At 29.3% G+C, this 17372-nt stretch overlaps 3 protein-coding genes across 3 annotated transcripts in view; 2 read left to right on the top strand and 1 right to left on the bottom strand.

Moving 5' to 3' along the window:
• Positions 1–798: 798 nt before the first annotated feature.
• Positions 799–2315, top strand: LOC115881377 (box C/D snoRNA protein 1). The gene is made up of 4 exons (XM_030898831.1): positions 799–973; positions 1083–1353; positions 1406–1862; positions 2053–2315. The coding sequence occupies exons 1-4, from the start codon at positions 921–923 to the stop codon at positions 2211–2213; spliced, it is 942 nt and encodes a 313-aa protein (XP_030754691.1). The 5' UTR covers positions 799–920; the 3' UTR covers positions 2214–2315.
• Positions 2316–2369: 54 nt separating this feature from the next.
• LOC115881378 (vesicle-trafficking protein SEC22b-B) lies at positions 2370–3462 on the bottom strand. Its single transcript, XM_030898833.1, has 4 exons — positions 3269–3462; positions 3102–3211; positions 2713–3020; positions 2370–2648 (listed from the first exon to the last, which is right to left on the bottom strand). The coding sequence occupies exons 1-4, from the start codon at positions 3341–3343 to the stop codon at positions 2500–2502; spliced, it is 642 nt and encodes a 213-aa protein (XP_030754693.1). The 5' UTR covers positions 3344–3462; the 3' UTR covers positions 2370–2499.
• Positions 3463–9200: 5738 nt separating this feature from the next.
• The window catches only part of LOC115881371 (probable ATP-dependent RNA helicase CG8611), a 32918-nt gene continuing 24746 nt past the window's right edge, over positions 9201–17372 (top strand). Inside the window, exons 1-4 of the mRNA XM_030898824.1 lie at positions 9201–9784; positions 9838–10008; positions 10313–10533; positions 13494–14130. Of these exons, the coding sequence (XP_030754684.1) occupies positions 9284–9784; positions 9838–10008; positions 10313–10533; positions 13494–14130 (1530 nt within the window). The 5' untranslated portion in view covers positions 9201–9283. The remainder of the gene's footprint in view (positions 9785–9837; positions 10009–10312; positions 10534–13493; positions 14131–17372) is intronic.

Below are 17372 nucleotides of genomic sequence, written 5' to 3'. Positions count from 1 at the left end.
CATAATATACTCAAATAATAAATATATTTATTAAATAGTAATATTAATATAGTAGAATTCAATAAGTTAATTGGCGCCCAAGATTTCGGCCAGAATTTTTTCCCTTCTGTTTATGTCATGTCCTTTCGTTTCCGACAAGTGAGCGACAAGCTTAAGATATCTCTAGGACGGTTCAAAATTGGTAATAAGAAAATCTATGGAGGGCTTTAAAGACGCTTTTTAGGAGCTTTAAAGGAGGGTTTTTAAAAGACTCCATAAGAAAAACCTAAGGAAAAACCTGAAGTAAGCTATAATAATATTGTTATGTGTAGAAGAAAATTGCGTAGAGACAAAAACGTTTTAAAATTGTCCTTTATACTTCAAAATTATCTTGAAATTATTCGTGGCATTTTAAAAGCGGAGTACCAGCCGTTCTGATATACCCGCGGAAATACCTAAATAATAACCATGTTTATAAGGATAATAATTTAGGAAGATCCTGTATATAGTATACCTAAATAAGCATTTAAGCGCAACCACTTCCTTATTTTTTGTACTTACTTCGTTTACGCCTGTATTGTACCGTATGATCGAAAAAAACGGCCGTTCTGATATACCCGCGGAAATACCTAAATAATAACCATGTTTATAAGGATAATAATTTAGGAAGATCCTGTATATAGTATACCTAAATAAGCATTTAAGCGCAACCACTTCCTTATTTTTTGTACTTACTTCGTTTACGCCTGTATTGTATTTTGTATTTGTTTATTTGCCTTTTAATAAAAGGCTTTTATTACAATATCGATATTTTCAATATATCGATATGGAACTATCATCTCTATTTGTTCTGTTTATAACCTAACTTTTTGAATGTGGTGATATTATTTTTTGTTCGAAATTGAAAATTTTAAATAGTTTTATGGATAATTAAAAATATCATGGAACCATCATTAGAAAATCAGTCTTCGTCGCAAACTCCAATAGAACCAAGGTAAAAGATTATATTAATTTTAGTTTTGTGAACTTTTAATAATACATACCATTAATAGGTATATTAAATAGGAGTTGGGCTATTAAATTTGATATCTATTTTTTTATAGATTGGGTAAATGTGAAGTTTGTGCATTTCACGATGCGAAATACACCTGTCCAAAATGTGAAGTAAAAACTTGTTCACTGAAGTGCAACAAAATTCACAAACTGGAAGTTGAATGCGATGGATTAAGAGATCGCACCAGATTTGTACCTATTAATAAATTTTCAAATTTAGATCTCTCAAGTGATTATAGATTACTGGAAGAAATTGCTAGAAATATGGAAACAGTAAAGAAGAATTTTGGAAAGAAAGATGATTCTCGTGTGATACCTCCTGTAAATAAAGCATGTATATATGTAAACCAAATTACTATTTTTTAACTTTCAGCACCTTTTTAAACTACGCAATGCAGCTAAGGACAGAAGAATAGTATTAAAATTTCTTCCCTATAAGTTTGAAAGACATAGGACTAACACAACTCAATTAAATTTTAGAACAAATATCATTTCCTGGCACATTGAATTTGTATTTGTGAATGCTGAGTTTTTGAAAATTCACGAAAATAAAGTGCCAGAAACTGAAAAAATTGGATCTATCATAAATAAACTGATATCAAATGAAGAAGATGCTGCTATCAATGAAAAACTAAAATTCTACAAAGCAGCTGATATTAATGGTGTTAAATTTCTTTTGAAAGCTGAACAGAAGAAGGGTAAAAAATTTTACGATATAGATTCTGGAATGTCATTAAAAGAATGCTTGGCAAAAAAATTAATTATTGAATATCCCACCATCTATGTATTGCTGAAAGAACATAGTACTGGATTTGATATTATTGATTCAGGTAATTCTACAAAAATAACTGCTTGTTATTTAGTAAAAATTAAAATGTTTGTGTATTTAAATATAAAAAATCGACACTAATTAGAATTCAATTTTTTTAAAATTTGTATCAGCAAACATACATATGAGCTGTTTTATAAAGTCACAATTAATACTTTCTTAAGTAGTTAAATAAAGATTTATTGTTACAGATGAGGAAGACGAAGAGTCTAATAATAACAATGATATTAAGACTGGAAATCAACAAGTAGAAAAAATATTAAGGAAGGCTGAAAGTGATGAAAGTTTATACAGATCTCTTAAGAATTTATTATTTATAACAGAATATTCTGATGAAGAAATGTCTAGTTAGATACTGAATTTATTTAGGGTTTTTATATTTTATTTTTGTTATCGAGTTGATTCTTTTTTTTATTACATTTTTTTGCTGAATAAAATTGTTTACATATTTACATTTGTTTTATACTCTATTCTAAAACTTAAAAAAATAACCAAAAATAAATAACTTTATTTAAAAATAATATACAAAAAACAATTACATAAACAACTCCCTACTGTTCTTTATTTTAGATATAATGTAAAATTTTTGAAAATAATTTATATACATTTTTGGATCCTAATAGTTAAAATTACATTATTTACAACACCCAAAAATATAGGAAAAACACTAAAACTACAATTCCTCCTACTGCTGCCTTAACATACATAGATTTTGTATTCAAATATGTTGCATCTTTTTTATATTTTTGTGTTAACATGGATAAATTTTGTGTCTTAGTATCCAGTTCTAAAATTAACAACCGTGCATGTATAATTATAAGATTTTATTAAAAATAGATAAAATGACTTACCTGATAATACAGTGCCTCTCTGCAATACATCGTCAATATTCTGTACCATAATCCTTTGTACATCTTGCAACTGATTATTGATTGCATTTAAGTTTCTTCTGGATCGAGAATCATTAAATTGCTTCTTGGCTTTTTGAATATATGTATCAAACTCAATAAATGTGTATGGTCTTGTAACAGTGTTTACTCTCCGACCATACTGTGAATGGAATTCTTGTGCGATATCTTCTAAATAAGAGTATGCTAGTCTTTTAGAAAAGGCTCTCTCACATAACACTAAATAACATACATCATACTCTATTAAATAGCTAAAAGAATATATACAAATTAGTTTTTGTACAATATGATGTAAAAACGAGTAATGGAGTAGATGCTGTTTTTCAACTTACTGAAATAAATATGGGCCAGTCTCAATTGTACATCTATTAGGAGACTGTGGGCCTAACTTTCGAAATAACATTTTTGCTTGGTTTTGGTAATCCAAGATATTTCGACCAGTCTAGAAATATGTTAAAAATAAAAATGGTTTTGAAGTTTACTAGTCTTGTAAGCTTACTTGTTCATCCTCCTGCATACTTGCTGCTAATGGAAGTCCATCTGCCACACGTGCAATCATAGTCATTAAAGCCATTTTGCCCTCTATTTCATAAAAATTATCCAAAGTTACCTAAATCTTCAATAAAAACATTAAAATTAAAATTTAAATACACGTCATCTTTCAAAACGTCACTAGAAAGTTAATCTTCTTTTTAAATTATAATAGGCATTTTAGTTCGAAAAGAATATGATCTCTGTGTGTTAAGGCGGGTTCTCACTTGTCAGTTTCGCTGACGCAGTCTGACTGATTCATTATCAATGAAAAATAAAAATCAACGATTGTATTCACACGTTTCATGTTTTGCTACATTCAGTATTCAGTTGGCCCAAACATTTTGGTGGTGATTTTGCAGACATGAAAATGGTTAAAATAAAATTGAAACCTGGTGTTCGCGAAGTTTTTAATTCGCGAAGTTTACAATTAGCAAATGAATTACAGAATATTCTGGTGAATCAGAAAAGAAGAAAACGTTTTTTTAAAGCAGATACGTCTACAAGAAACCGTTGACGTTCTATTTTAACAGAACGTCAACGGTTTCTTGTAGACGTATCTGCTTTAAAAAACGCGTGTTCTCATAATAGTTTGAATTTAAATATTTTAAATAGTTCTTTTTTCTTTATTCTTTGAATTTTTTTGCTTCCGACGATAGATTTTCCGAAACGTTAAGCATTTTTTTCTTTGTTAAGCCAATTTGTATAACTGTAAACATAACTTCTTATAAGCAGTGTCCGTTTAGGTTTAACGCCAGAAGTGTTTACAAAAAATAACTATTTTATTTTGTAGATTTTCTTGCAGTGCAGTGGCGAAATACCCATAAAGGAGTTTTTTGGAGATATACATTAAAATAATTAATTAACTTTAACTTGTAAACTGAACAAATCACGAAAATGTAGTTCTCATGCTTCAGTTTCTATTCATTATTCGATAATGATCAGTCAAAAATGAAAAAAGTAGAACTGGCTTTCACTTTAACTGAAAGTACGAATTTACTGATCATTTAACATGAAAATGTGTTCTGACGTTCATTATTTGTTCAGTATCACTGAATCAGTCAGACTGCGTCAGCGAAACTGACAAGTGAGAACCCGCCTTTTAGCTGGTTAAAGGCAGAGAAATAGAAGGGATAGAGAATGAGCGTCAACATGCGCAGAAGGTCTAATCAAGTTGGACGCCATATTCCAGGCAATGCCTTCTATTAAAAGATCAGCCTACGGGCGAGATTTATGACGTCACGCTAGTTAGATATAACGGATTAATAAATATGTTGTAGAATACATGGAAAACATAATTATTCCTCAGATTTTTGGTTTGTATTTTAAAAATGATATAGTTTAAATGAAATATACATAATATACAGTTAATAACTACAGCATATATACCTATTTATAGTAATAAATACTTTGGCAAATAAACTATGAACCATACAAATGCAACAAATGTTTTACAATATACTTTTACATAAATAATGAATAGATACATAAGATAATGGGTAAAATGTAAAATATATTTTAAATTTTGGGGTTTGAAAATCGATCTAATTTAACAAAAAACATTGAATATCTACTAATAGTGATGTATTATTATTTGCATTCACAAAATTTATATGTATATTTTGCAAGTATCAATGTTCGAAAAATGATATTTACAAATAATACAATATTATCTAAAAAAAGGCGTCAGCGATGGCTATGAAATGAAGATCGCTGGCATTTTATATGTTAAATTATTCTAAAATTTTTGATTTTCTTGATTTTTAGGTTCGGGAAAAACGCTGATTAAGTTTTCATTTGGGTTTCATTATTTTTATTTGGTTTTAAAAAAAACGTTTCGGCTAACTATAGCCTTCACAGTGTTGTGTCATATGAGAAAAATAGTGTCGAATATAATCCAAAAATTACATATACAATATAATTCACACCTCATAATGTTTACTGCAATTAATAAACTAATATAAACTTATCAAAAACATGACCACATATTTTTAAAATTATTATTCTTAACACTAAAATTATCTACATTGACTATGGAGTACGCAGTAAACATTATGTGCGTGGTGTGCATATTTTATATGCAATTTTTTGGATTATATTCGACACTATTTTTTCATATGACACAACACTGATGGAGGCTATAATGTTAGCCGAACCGTTTTTTTTTAAACCAAATAAAAATAATGAAAACCAAATGAAAAATCAATCAGCGTTTTTCCCGAACCTAAATTCCAAGAAAATCAAAAAATTTAGAATATTTAGAATCAAGGTTCAAGAATATCAAATTTTCCAAGATTGTAAAATTCTAGTTAATTATTTTATGTGTACAGTTATTTAGGAATGTCATCGATGTTCATTTCAAGCCAACTAGACGCCGATTTTTTCGATGATACGGTATAATTCTTACGTAAAATGTAAATAACATTAGACCAATTAAAACAAAGAAATATGAATTTCTTAGTATTTTTAGTAACACCTTTATTCTTAAAACTTAATTTTGTATTATGCAAATATACCAATTTTATTGTTATTTTATTCATATTGTATTCAGCCATCACTTAAATATTTGATATTAATTTGGTATTATAAATAATCAATACTATTCATTAAAATTACTGAACAAATATATGTTATGCTTAACATACATTATATATTATCAAACAAAAACACATTCTTCTTTTTTTAAACTGTATCAGTCTTGTCTTTACAAAAATCTTTTAAAAATTTGAACTCAAAATAATAATCTTTTTTCATGATCTCTAATACACATATTCTTTATTTTTCCTAGATCATAATACCTACTTACGTGTTTGAATCTATCGAAGCTGAACCAGCAACACTTGGAGTGGAGATTCCACAATATGAATAAAATAAACATAATTGTCCAGTTTTCATTAATACCATCATGGGAGAATATTATTTTTAAATTTATTAAAGATATTTTCAATAAAATTCTCTTGATTTATAACTCGTACCCACTTTTCTTGCTCTTCCGGACACTTTAGGCTGCCTAGTATAATAACTATCCTTAGTAACCATCCTTTCCACCAGGAACACAACAAAGATGAGGCATAGCACCAATAACACACTCCACTTAAGCTTTATTGATGAATTGTTAGAGTCTTAAAAAACACACACAAAAATCACGATAAGTAAAAAATGTATGGGCACTTTTAGGTTAAATCACTTGCACAACGTGTAATTTTTAAAATTTTTATTTTTTTGTGTGAAACCGAGAGTGACCATATATCTGGTAGTAGTTTATGTCACTTCAACACCAAAATAATTAGTTTTTTGCACTACAATAATAAATAATACCAAAAATCAAAGAGTTAAAACCAAAAATCAACCGACAAAATATGAAACGGAATCTAACCCAATATCTAAGTATGTACAGCTGATGAAGTAAACAAAAGTCCGCCCGTAGGCTGATCTTTTAATAGAAGGCACTGCTATAAGTAATCAAATATCAATTTGCTGTTTTCAACCATACGGGGGGCAATTTAAATTTAGTGAAATTCTATCATTTATTATGGTTAGTTAACATTAATATGATTTATTTAATTATCAGTTTCAAAACTGCGTACAATATTGGTATATAATACACTAAATATACGAATATTCTGACAAAAGACGCTACGGACAGATGACCTTTTCGTCGTAAAACACTCGAAATGATATTAAATAAGTATTTACAATATTTCATGTTTACTTGTACTGAATTACGCGTTTCAATTTAAAATTTTTGCAAATTTGGTAAAAATTGTTCTAAACAACTTTTTGTTCAAGTTGTATATTCATAAAAAACATTTGGTTCATAATTATTTTTGATGATTATCTACCTTGTATTTTTAATATAAACCTAGAAAAAATATGTTTTTGTTTTATTTTTTTTATTCGTCCCTTCAAATTGTGTTTCAAAAACTGTTACATAACATGTCCTCTAACAAATATTTTCATAATACATAAACATCATTGATTTTATTAAGGGTATTATTATTAGTATTTATCCTGGTTTTTGTCGACAATAAAAACTCAATCTTGTAATAGAACATCAATTTTATATTTCGTAAAATTATTTTGATACAAATTCGATTTGTCAAAATTCAAGTCATTAATATATTGATAAACAACCCAAATTATTCCTAAATATTTTATTATAAACAAAAACTGTTACCGGTAAGTTTGTAAAACACATTATGGTTTGTCGTAATACTAGAAAAAATCATTTATTTTTTGCACAAAAGAAGCTTGTCGATCCTTATTTGTCCATAACAAAATTCTGTATGTACATATACCTAATTTATTATTAAGAAAATTAGATTATATGATCTCAGAATTTTAAGAAATTTTTTTTTAAGATAAAATAGTTTCTTCTCAACTGTAATATTGTCAACTTTGGCCTGTATTTTATCTATTTAAAAACATGGGATTGACAATCCCCTTACTAAAATACATACTGGAAGGTACCGATTAAGTTTCATTGCATCAAATACCTTTACTATAAATCCTGGCTCACAACTCACAATTTAAGGCCATTGCAAAATGCTTTTGAACTTCATCATAGATTTTACAAGAATAAAAGTGTAATATTGAAACAAAGTAACATTGTAAGCTTCATGACTAATAGTCTCATTTTTAACACTCTTTAAATATCATCTCGTTAACAATTATGAATATTATATGATTTTTCTCAGTGATTTGTGGCACAGATACAAATTAATATATGCCCCATAACAGTTTTTAAATAAGAAACTTCTGCCTACAGATTTAATTTTCTTATTGGCATAATACCCTTTCTTTCTATATAAATCTTGCCATTTTTTCAGTCCAATGTTCCTTGTTTTTACAGTTGTAGGAATACTAAAAATGTTGACTATAGAACTCAATACTATGTTTGAAAAAGCCTTCATACCTGTAACTGTGCATAAATCTAATTAACTGAATTCTCCTCCTCTTGACACTCTGAACACTGCTGCTGCTAATGTTAGAAATATTTAGCACAAAACTACAACTACCTACAACAAACTTTACAATAAAAATGTTAAATTTTCGCTGTTCGATTAAAATACCCTATCTTATGTTTTCTTTTCCTCCAAATAATCTTCTTGTCAAGTAAGGACCAATCTTATTTGATATATTTCTGGTCACTTGAACTTGTGCTTTCATGGACACTATAAGAGTGCACTGTTTTACAGAACCACGAACATTGATTCCAAGTATCTTCTTCCTCCACACGTAATAAAAACATCCTCTTTAAATGGCCACATCATACACTTATTTTTGACCATTCCCAATTACAATCACGATTTTTACAAATCGCCTTTAGGAAAGTTAAAAATAAACAGTTTTGAATCATCTGTAAACACGATTATGTTGTATAAACTTACACATGAAAACTAATCATTATTCCCGGCGTATTAGCTTTCTAGAATGACTATGAATATACAACAGGCCTTTTTGAATTAGTGTTTAGAATAATTGAGATAATAATAAATTTTAACTAGATAACCACACAAACGAAAAAAAAAACAAAACAAACAGATGTCAATTAAAGAGGGGAAGTGACAGCGAGACCTGGAAGATGTCGGCCATCTTGCCGTCGACAAAATTTGGATGCGCACCAGAATGCGCACTCGTCGAAGCTCATTCTCCCACTTCCATATCTCTGGTTAAAGGTCACTTTAAGAGGCCCAAATTATTGGGAAAGAAGAAAAATTCCTATTCTTCATTTCAAATTATTGTTCCAATTTCATCCGGTTTGTGTGGAAGTGAGGTTTTAAGCTACAGACAAATATAAGTTTTGAAAAGAAGAAAACTCTTCTTTTTTCAAATTTCTGTCAGTTTTCGAAAAGAAGAAATTGATAAGATAACCACACATTTTTGTTAAATAAAAATATGGAAAGGAAAATGTGTGATTTATTTATTATAAGCAAAGGTTTTTAATTAATAGTGCATTTTTGAAAGATATTTTTAAAGAAACATGACTTCCTTTGAATTTAAATTTGAAAAAGGTAACACAAAGCCTCTAGGGAAGGTTTTTAAAAAGAAACTGGAAAAAGGAACAACAGAAGGCAAGAAAAAGAATATTAAGATTCAAAATTATGATAAAAATAATCTTAAAGATGTAACTGGATCCACAAATGGTGTTAAAACGAAAATAACTGAGAAGAAGCTAGGTTTTATAAAAAGAAAATCAAAAAAGGATAAAAATGTTCCTCAAGATGATAAAGGAGATTCTGACCAGTTGAATAAAACAAACATACAGCATTCTTTATTTTCTGAGAAATATAAGAACCTCTATGTTAATACGAATATTAAAGGAAAATCTGTCATCGAAAAAGTTTTTAGTGCTGGTAATAAATTTAGCAGTCTTAATATTCATAGACATATTTTATCAAATTTAGAGAAACATAACTTTAAAGTATTAACAAATGTACAAGAAAAAGCTATACCTGTAGTTTTAGAGGGGCAAAACGTTTTGGTAAGTGTATTTCTCTATGCTTACATAATATTTAATCCAATATTGAAATTTAGGTAAGGTCTCAAACTGGTTCGGGAAAAACATTGGTATATTCTGTTCCATTGTTAAATAGTTTGGTGAATAATACTACAAAATTACAAAGAAATGATGGAGTGAAAGCAATTATAATTGTACCGACTAGAGAACTAGTTCTGCAGATAGTTGACTTGTTTAAAAAAATAAATGTAAGTAGTAAGTTTATACATTATAGAGTAACCCAGCGTTCCAAGTTCCAAATTATTTTCAATTAAAAAATATATAAATAATTAGGTAGGTATTTATTATTTGCAAAAAAAATAGTTCAAATTGTATGCTATTACTACGCCATTTCATACTATTTTAGTTTATAAATAAATTTGAATAGCATTGAAGAATAGCCCTGTATATTTATAAAAATAAATGCCTGCATATTATGTAAAATATAGAAAAAAAGTCATGGAGCTTTTGGAAAACTGGGCATAAGACCAAATTTAACAGTTTATTATTTAGACATTTCAATGGATAGTAGTGGGGCACTTATGTGGCGGTGAGAATCGCAAAACGGAAAAGGATAGACTAAGAAAAGGGGTCCATATCTTAATTGCAACCCCTGGTAGGCTTTTAGACCACATTTTACACACTTCAGCTTTAAATATAAAGAAAGTAGATTATTTAGTGCTCGATGAAGCAGACCGTCTTTTAGATATGGGGTTCAAAAAGGACATTGTTAGGTAAGATTTTTTATTTAATTTTATACAGGGTGATTTGGTGTTCAGTGAATTCTCTATATCAGGTTTCCTACAGGAATATTTTACAATTTTGACTAATAACGGGTTCAAATTTTCAGTAGAGTATCTCTAATGTTATCATACCTATATGTTCAAATCCTGACTATAGCTTAATGATGACCACATCTGTATATTTGAGTCACTGTCTATCCATGAAAATATTTTTAAAATGTACAATATCATTGCCCATATATTTTACAAAAAAAAACTGCAGTAAAAATATCAAATATAAGTGACACCATTTAAACTTTTAGTTACGTAATTGATGGCGCGATTATTAAATTCAATTTGCCAACCATGGACATATTTGGTGCCGGGCTGACTAACTGGAATTTCAATTCCCCGCTGGGTATTTAGATGGTAGCTCTGCTGTAATAACTGTCAAGTTGCCACATTTTTTTATTTACTTTCTGACATTGTCATTCGTTCAAATGAATTGCGTTGTGTGTGATACTTTAAGCTTAAATTTTTTTACTAGCAAACCCTGCAGTCAAACATTGTTCTTTTTAGAACCTCTTTTAGTGTGAAGTCTAAAGATAGCTTAATAGCCGTTGTAAAAAAGTCTTTGCAACCTTATTTGAATATTTTGAACGGGAAAGCAGTAGTAATTGCCCATTATGTCTCTTAAGTGCTGTTAAGGAGGTGAGTTTTGTTGATGTAAATAATAACTGTTTATATATTTATAATTAATTTTTGTTTTCTAAAATATTTTGATTAAAAGAAAATATGTAAAAGTGGGCAACGCTGTGCCGGTAATAAATACTCAGCCTAATCACGTGACTAAAAGTTTATTTGGTATGATCTATAGGAAACCTAATAGCCTAAGAGCTGACGACATATTTAGAGAACATATTTTAGGCAAGCTAGAATAACTAAAAATGTATAGTTTATTAACTGGTGAAAAATCCTAAGTCTGGCTAGGGGGTTGGGGGTATTTCGCTACTGCGCAACCCATAACATTTGCAAAAAAATAAATCCAAAAAACATTCTTTAGGCAACTTGAAATTTGTTTATTCTTAAATTTTAGCATCTATTTAACCTAGAAATAAGTATGCCAGACTTTTTTTTCGGGTTTAAAGTGTAACCCGACCATTCCAAATATGTTTAATTATTGTACCTGGAAAACATACTTTAGGCATTCTAAAATTTTTACAGCGTGTTTATTAGATGATATTAAAAAATATGTGTTAATTGCCAGACGAATTCAATGGGATTTAATACTTGCCAAACGCGAATAAAGATTTTAAATGAGCGCGATAAGAAAGTCTTATGAGTATCTATAAGCGCGAGAAAGATAGTTTATTGAAACCCGTCGGCAGCCGATGCGGCTGACGTAACAGCATTTTGGAGTCGTAAAAACTTAAAAAAAACTAATATTGAATAAATAAAAATAAACATTTTTAATAAAAATGTATGATTGAAATCCTTTCAATAAGAAGACTTTTTAATTTAAGTATTTTGTATCTGAAAGAATAAAAAGACGAATAATTATTTAAAAATTAGCATAATATGAAATATATTTTTCAAACTTCACAAAAGTAAAATTATTATTATACTTTTGTGACATATTATATTATTAGAGAACAACGGCATACGGTCGAGTCGGCCTACAAACACGTAAACGTTTACGTACGCATGCGCATTTCTTATATTTTTTATTTTTTATATACGTAAAGATTCTTTACGTCTACGTCTACGTGCCAGCAGCGGCCGACTCGACCGTATGTCGTTGTTCTCTATTATTAATTTTTGCCACCTGATTGACAATATAAAAAAGTCATTTTAACGTCTAAGCATAAAAGTAAAGCACTTTTACTTACTTTTGGATCTATTTAGAAAGATTAACAATGGTACTTTAATAAAATTCCAGAATACTTATTTCTTTAGCACTGTACATGGTACCCTTTTGTCGGGACTACGTTTTTCTGGTAAAACCACTTTAAATTGTAAACCATGTTGTTGGCGCACTTTTAAAAATTCTTTGCATTTTTGTAGTCTGCCTTCATCAAAAACAATAACTTTGTCACTAGTAACTTTTTTACAAACTATACACAACTTAAATGTTTTTTATCCATTGTGATTTAGTAGTTAGTAGCGAAATTAGTAGTTACTAAAATATTTATTTGCAGTAATTATTCTAAACTATTTACACTATGCACGTCAATATTTAATTTATAAATACATATTTGTACATGGTAACTTAATTCCAACAAAATAATCTCTGAATTAAAAGCCTGCAAATAATTGAAATGAAACCGAAAAAAAATGTTTTTATGAAAATTTGAAGTACTCCAAATACTCTTACGTCAGCCGCATCAGCTGCCGACGGGTCTCAATAAACTATCTTTCTCGCGCTTATAGATACTCATAAGACTTTTTTGTCGCGCTCATTCAAAATCTTTATTCGCGTCTGGCAAGTATTAAATCCCATTGAATTCGTCTGGCAATTAACACATATTTTTTAATATCATCTAATAAACACGCTGTAAAAATTTTAGAATGCCTAAAGTATGTTTTCCAGGTATAATAGTTAAACATATTTGGAATGGTCGGGTTACACTTTAAACCCGAAAAAAAAAGTCTGGCATACTTATTTCTAGGTTAAATAGATGCCAAAATTTAAGAATAAACAAATTTTAAGTTGCCTAAAGAATGTTTTTTGGATTTATTTTTTTGCAAATGTTATGGGTTGCGCAGTAGCGAAATACCCCCAACCCCCTAGCCAGACTTAGGATTTTTCACCAGTTAATAAACTATACATTTTTAGTTATTCTAGCTTGCCTAAAATATGTTCTCTAAATATGTCGTCAGCTCTTAGGCTATAATTAGAGCTATCCCACCAGAACACTTGTACAATTTATAATAGGTACCCTGTATAATTTATAATACATTATTTTTATTAGATTGGTTGAAGAGTTAGACAATCAACATAAATTCTCGTCATACGATCCGTTAGCTTTGCTTAGAGGTCAGAAATCCGAAAAGAAAGAAAGTAATGAGGAATTGACACTGGCTAAAGATGATACAGAGGTTCATTCTCGGCAATGTATTTTGCTTTCTGCTACTCTCTCAAAAGAAATTGCTGAACTGGCCGATTTCACCATGAAGTCTCACACTTATATCGATGCTCTGGATGAGACTGAAAGGACTAATCCAAACCATATGATTATACCAGACACAGTAAAACAAGAATTCCTTGTTACGTTTGTGAAACACAGGCTTGTCCTGTTATCAGCAATGATTGTTTCATTTTCTAACCAGAAAGACTGTAAAGTTTTTGTTTTCATGGCTACAAGTCAAATGGTTGATTTCCATTATGAATTATTCAGGAAATATCTGTTGAAAATGCCAATCAATAAAGGGAAAATGAAGTTTGGTGATGTGGTGTTGTTGGATGATGTGGAGTTGGATGATAGTGAAGATGAACAGGACGTATTGGATGTTGAATTGTTTAAATTGCACGGATCAATGGACCAAAATGTTAGGAAAGAAGTATTTAAGGGGTTTAAGAAGTCAAAGAAAGGAATTTTATTATGTACGGTAAGTTGAAATCCTTATTTATTTTCTTATTAGGTAAAATTGGAAACCTTTAGAATACAGTGCTTGTATTTAAACTTGGAAAAAATAGTATATTTTTGAAAAACAGATTAATCAAATTAAAATTATACTCTTAGAACACCCCTTGTCTTACTCTATTTTATTTTAATTTTAGCTGCTCTGTAGTTTCTAAAATATATTTTATAGATTAAAATATATTTTAGGTTGTGCCAAAAAGTTCTCAACAAATGGAAAAAATATTGAGGTATTGAAAAAGGTTTATGCAGAACTTGTACAAAGAAATTGTTTCACATTTGTCATGTGAGAACTGTTAACTTGAATAATGTGTATACCTTTGTGATGAATTAATTTCTTGAAAAATGTCTGGAAAAATTATAATGAAAGAACTGATACCTCTAAACGAAATACCCAGTAATACCCTCTATTGAAATACCCAGTATATAGGAGGTTCCATTAAAAAATGATTCTTTAAGGTGCCACGACTTTATGACCGACCCTGTATACTTAAATTTATTACAAGACGTTAGGCATTTAAAAACTCTATGACTTTCGTATTTAACTTTTTGCGGGACCACGTCTACTTTGCCCAATAATCGACCGTTTTCATACATATCAGCGACCCTGTATATTAAAGTATTATAATCGAAAAAAAAATGGATATTTGTCGACAAAACAGAAAACACTCAGTAACCAGTTAAACTAACTTTTAATAAAATGATTCAACTTTACTTGCACATATGTGTAATATAATAATTATGCTTTGATCAGCTTTGATCAAACTAAAAAAAAATAAAATAAAAATAAACACAAACACATAAAATTAATCAAGCACTATATTTGTCAGAAATGTCTTAATTGGTAAATATTAATTAATTTAAATATGGACGAAATTAAAGTAAAAAACATCTAAATTATTTAAGTAATAATAATTATATTTGATCATACATATCAGCGACCCTGTTATATTTGCCGACAAAAGAGGAAACAGTCAGTAACCAGTTAAACTAACTTTTAATACAATTATTCAACTTTACTTGCACATATGTGTAATATAATAATTATGCTTTGATCAGCTTTGATCAAACTATAAAAAAAATAAAATTAAAATAAACACAAACACATAAAATTAATCAGGCACTATACTTGTCAGAAGTGTCTTAATTGGTAAATATTAATTAATTTAAATTTGGACGAAATTAAAGTAAAAAACATCTAAATTATTTAAGTAATAATAATTATATTTGATCATCTTTGTTACTCCTCAAATTCTGCCATAAGTATGCATAAAAAATGCAACAAATTCATACATATATAATATTAAATATTTATTCTAATATAATAGGGTGTCTATATTTAATATTAACCTATGTCGATTTTAAGTTATATCTTATATCTGAACCGCGGAACTTCACAAAGCATTAGCCAATTAATTTTTATAATAACTATCAATTACATTTAAAAGATTAGTTCAAATTAAGCGTAACAATATCAGATCGGCCTTTATATTTCAGTAAAAAAATCTGTTGCCCGCCCACTGGGTAACATCTCTAAATCTGCGGGTGATCGCTGCCTCAACAACCATAGAGATGTATAATAGTATCGACATCTTGTAATATTGATATTCTTAAGTGGTGCCGGGGGTTACATTCTAGGGAAATTTGTTTGTATTGATTCGTCAAAAGGCTTCAGAAGAAGACAATACATATAAATACGTATCTTTGTTTTACTGGTTGTATTGCTTAAAATTATATTTTTTTGTGCGAATTTGTACAAGTTAAATTAAATTTTGTTTACTGTACAATGATTATTTTAGCACTATATCGTATTGTACAGAGTAAATTGTAATTGAGGTAGCCTTTTATTCAGTTTTAAAATTGATTCGTTTTTCAAATATATCAAACTCAATTAACTTAAATAAAACTTATTTAATGAAACTTTAATTTAGTACGAAATCCTACTAACACACAGATTTCAGCATGGAATTATTAATACGGATTTTTTTATCATTAAACAATTTAATATATTTTATGATTAAACAAAGAACGGCGTCAGAGTTGGCTTGGAAACGAGATCGCTGTTATTTCATATGTAAAATATTATGGTAAATATCAATAATTCGTCGTTTCCAAACCAACTAAACGACTTTTTCGATCATACGACATATTCAGTACTTATAATGAATTCCTACCCATAAGAATTTTTATTTTTGTTGTTTATTCTGTTTGACACAAGTAACTTTTCAATACATAAACGCGGATTTTTCATCCAAAAATATTTTCTTCAAACGTATTATAGTCAGTGTTGCCATATTTTAATATGACAACGCTGACGCTTTCAGTTCCACACGAATTAGAGAAAATAAGTATTTTATGCGTTGGCCGCAGAACGATTGGTGTCTCCACCATACAGTACTTGAGAAGTAAGGGGAAATCAAATCAGCCTTGTCACGAATTCGCCCATTAGGCGTATCTTCTCAATTCTTTTAATTAACGCTTGTGTGCAGAAAAACGTAAAATGGACATAAATTGTTGGCGAAGCAATTTCTTTTGTGATTATTCTGAGTGTTTAGTGTGTGTAGTTGTAGATACATGACTTTCTAGAGTACCGATATTTTTATTCCAGTTTCATACGTATCGATATTTTTCGAAATATCACATCCCTAAAGAGTGTTATTCAACCGTTTTATCCGCAGATAGGACCATTGCATTGGTTATTGGTTTGTCGACCCACTAATGATTTTCACGACTAAAATGGAAAATATTTAGATAGTTTAGAGTAGGTGGGATGTCCCACCGCGCCGACACAATTCAGCGGTTATTGGAGCAACCGAAGTGATTTCCGTTGAATGGAAATTCGGCTGCCGGACACCACGGCGTGAAAATAATCTATTAATTGTGCAAGTTAATGACCAACGGAAATTGGGATCGCTCCGGAGCGATCTCGGAAAATAACTTGTTTTGTTGTTCGGCATAATATACTAGGGTTTTGTAAAAGGTCTAGAAAAACGTTAATAAATAAATTAACAAATGTAATATTATGTTAACAAATGTGGATATAGAATATAGAACTACTACGTTTTTTTTGGCAGAAATCTACCCTATCCAAAGATGCGTACAATTTATCTTAGGTAGGAACTATCGAAAACAGGTAATAGATATCTTATCCGATAGTCAAGCAGTACTAAAAGCGATCAACTCAATAACCATCAGATCGAAGTTGGTCAA

The sequence above is a fragment of the Sitophilus oryzae genome, unplaced genomic scaffold (genome assembly GCF_002938485.1).
Source record: "Sitophilus oryzae breed Bouriz unplaced genomic scaffold, Soryzae_2.0 scaffold_1717_pilon_pilon, whole genome shotgun sequence".
Taxonomy (NCBI): domain Eukaryota; kingdom Metazoa; phylum Arthropoda; class Insecta; order Coleoptera; family Curculionidae; genus Sitophilus; species Sitophilus oryzae.
The sequence above is the reverse complement of the archived record's forward strand: the minus strand, read 5'-3'. Positions and strand labels throughout refer to the sequence as shown.

Bases quoted from the DNA above. Each gene is read 5' to 3' on its own strand.
- LOC115881377 (XM_030898831.1), top strand. From the start codon at position 921: ATGGAACCATCATTAGAAAATCAGTCTTCGTCGCAAACTCCAATAGAA. The intron at 974-1,082 runs GTAAAAGATTAT...ATTTTTTTATAG, and splicing joins CAAACTCCAATAGAACCAAG to ATTGGGTAAATGTGAAGTTT. The intron at 1,354-1,405 runs GTAAATAAAGCA...TTTAACTTTCAG, and splicing joins ATTCTCGTGTGATACCTCCT to CACCTTTTTAAACTACGCAA.
- LOC115881378 (XM_030898833.1), bottom strand. From the start codon at position 3,343: ATGGCTTTAATGACTATGATTGCACGTGTGGCAGATGGACTTCCATTA. The intron at 3,021-3,101 runs GTAAGTTGAAAA...ATATTCTTTTAG, and splicing joins ACTGGCCCATATTTATTTCA to CTATTTAATAGAGTATGATG. The intron at 2,649-2,712 runs GTAAGTCATTTT...TGTTAATTTTAG, and splicing joins GAGAGGCACTGTATTATCAG to AACTGGATACTAAGACACAA.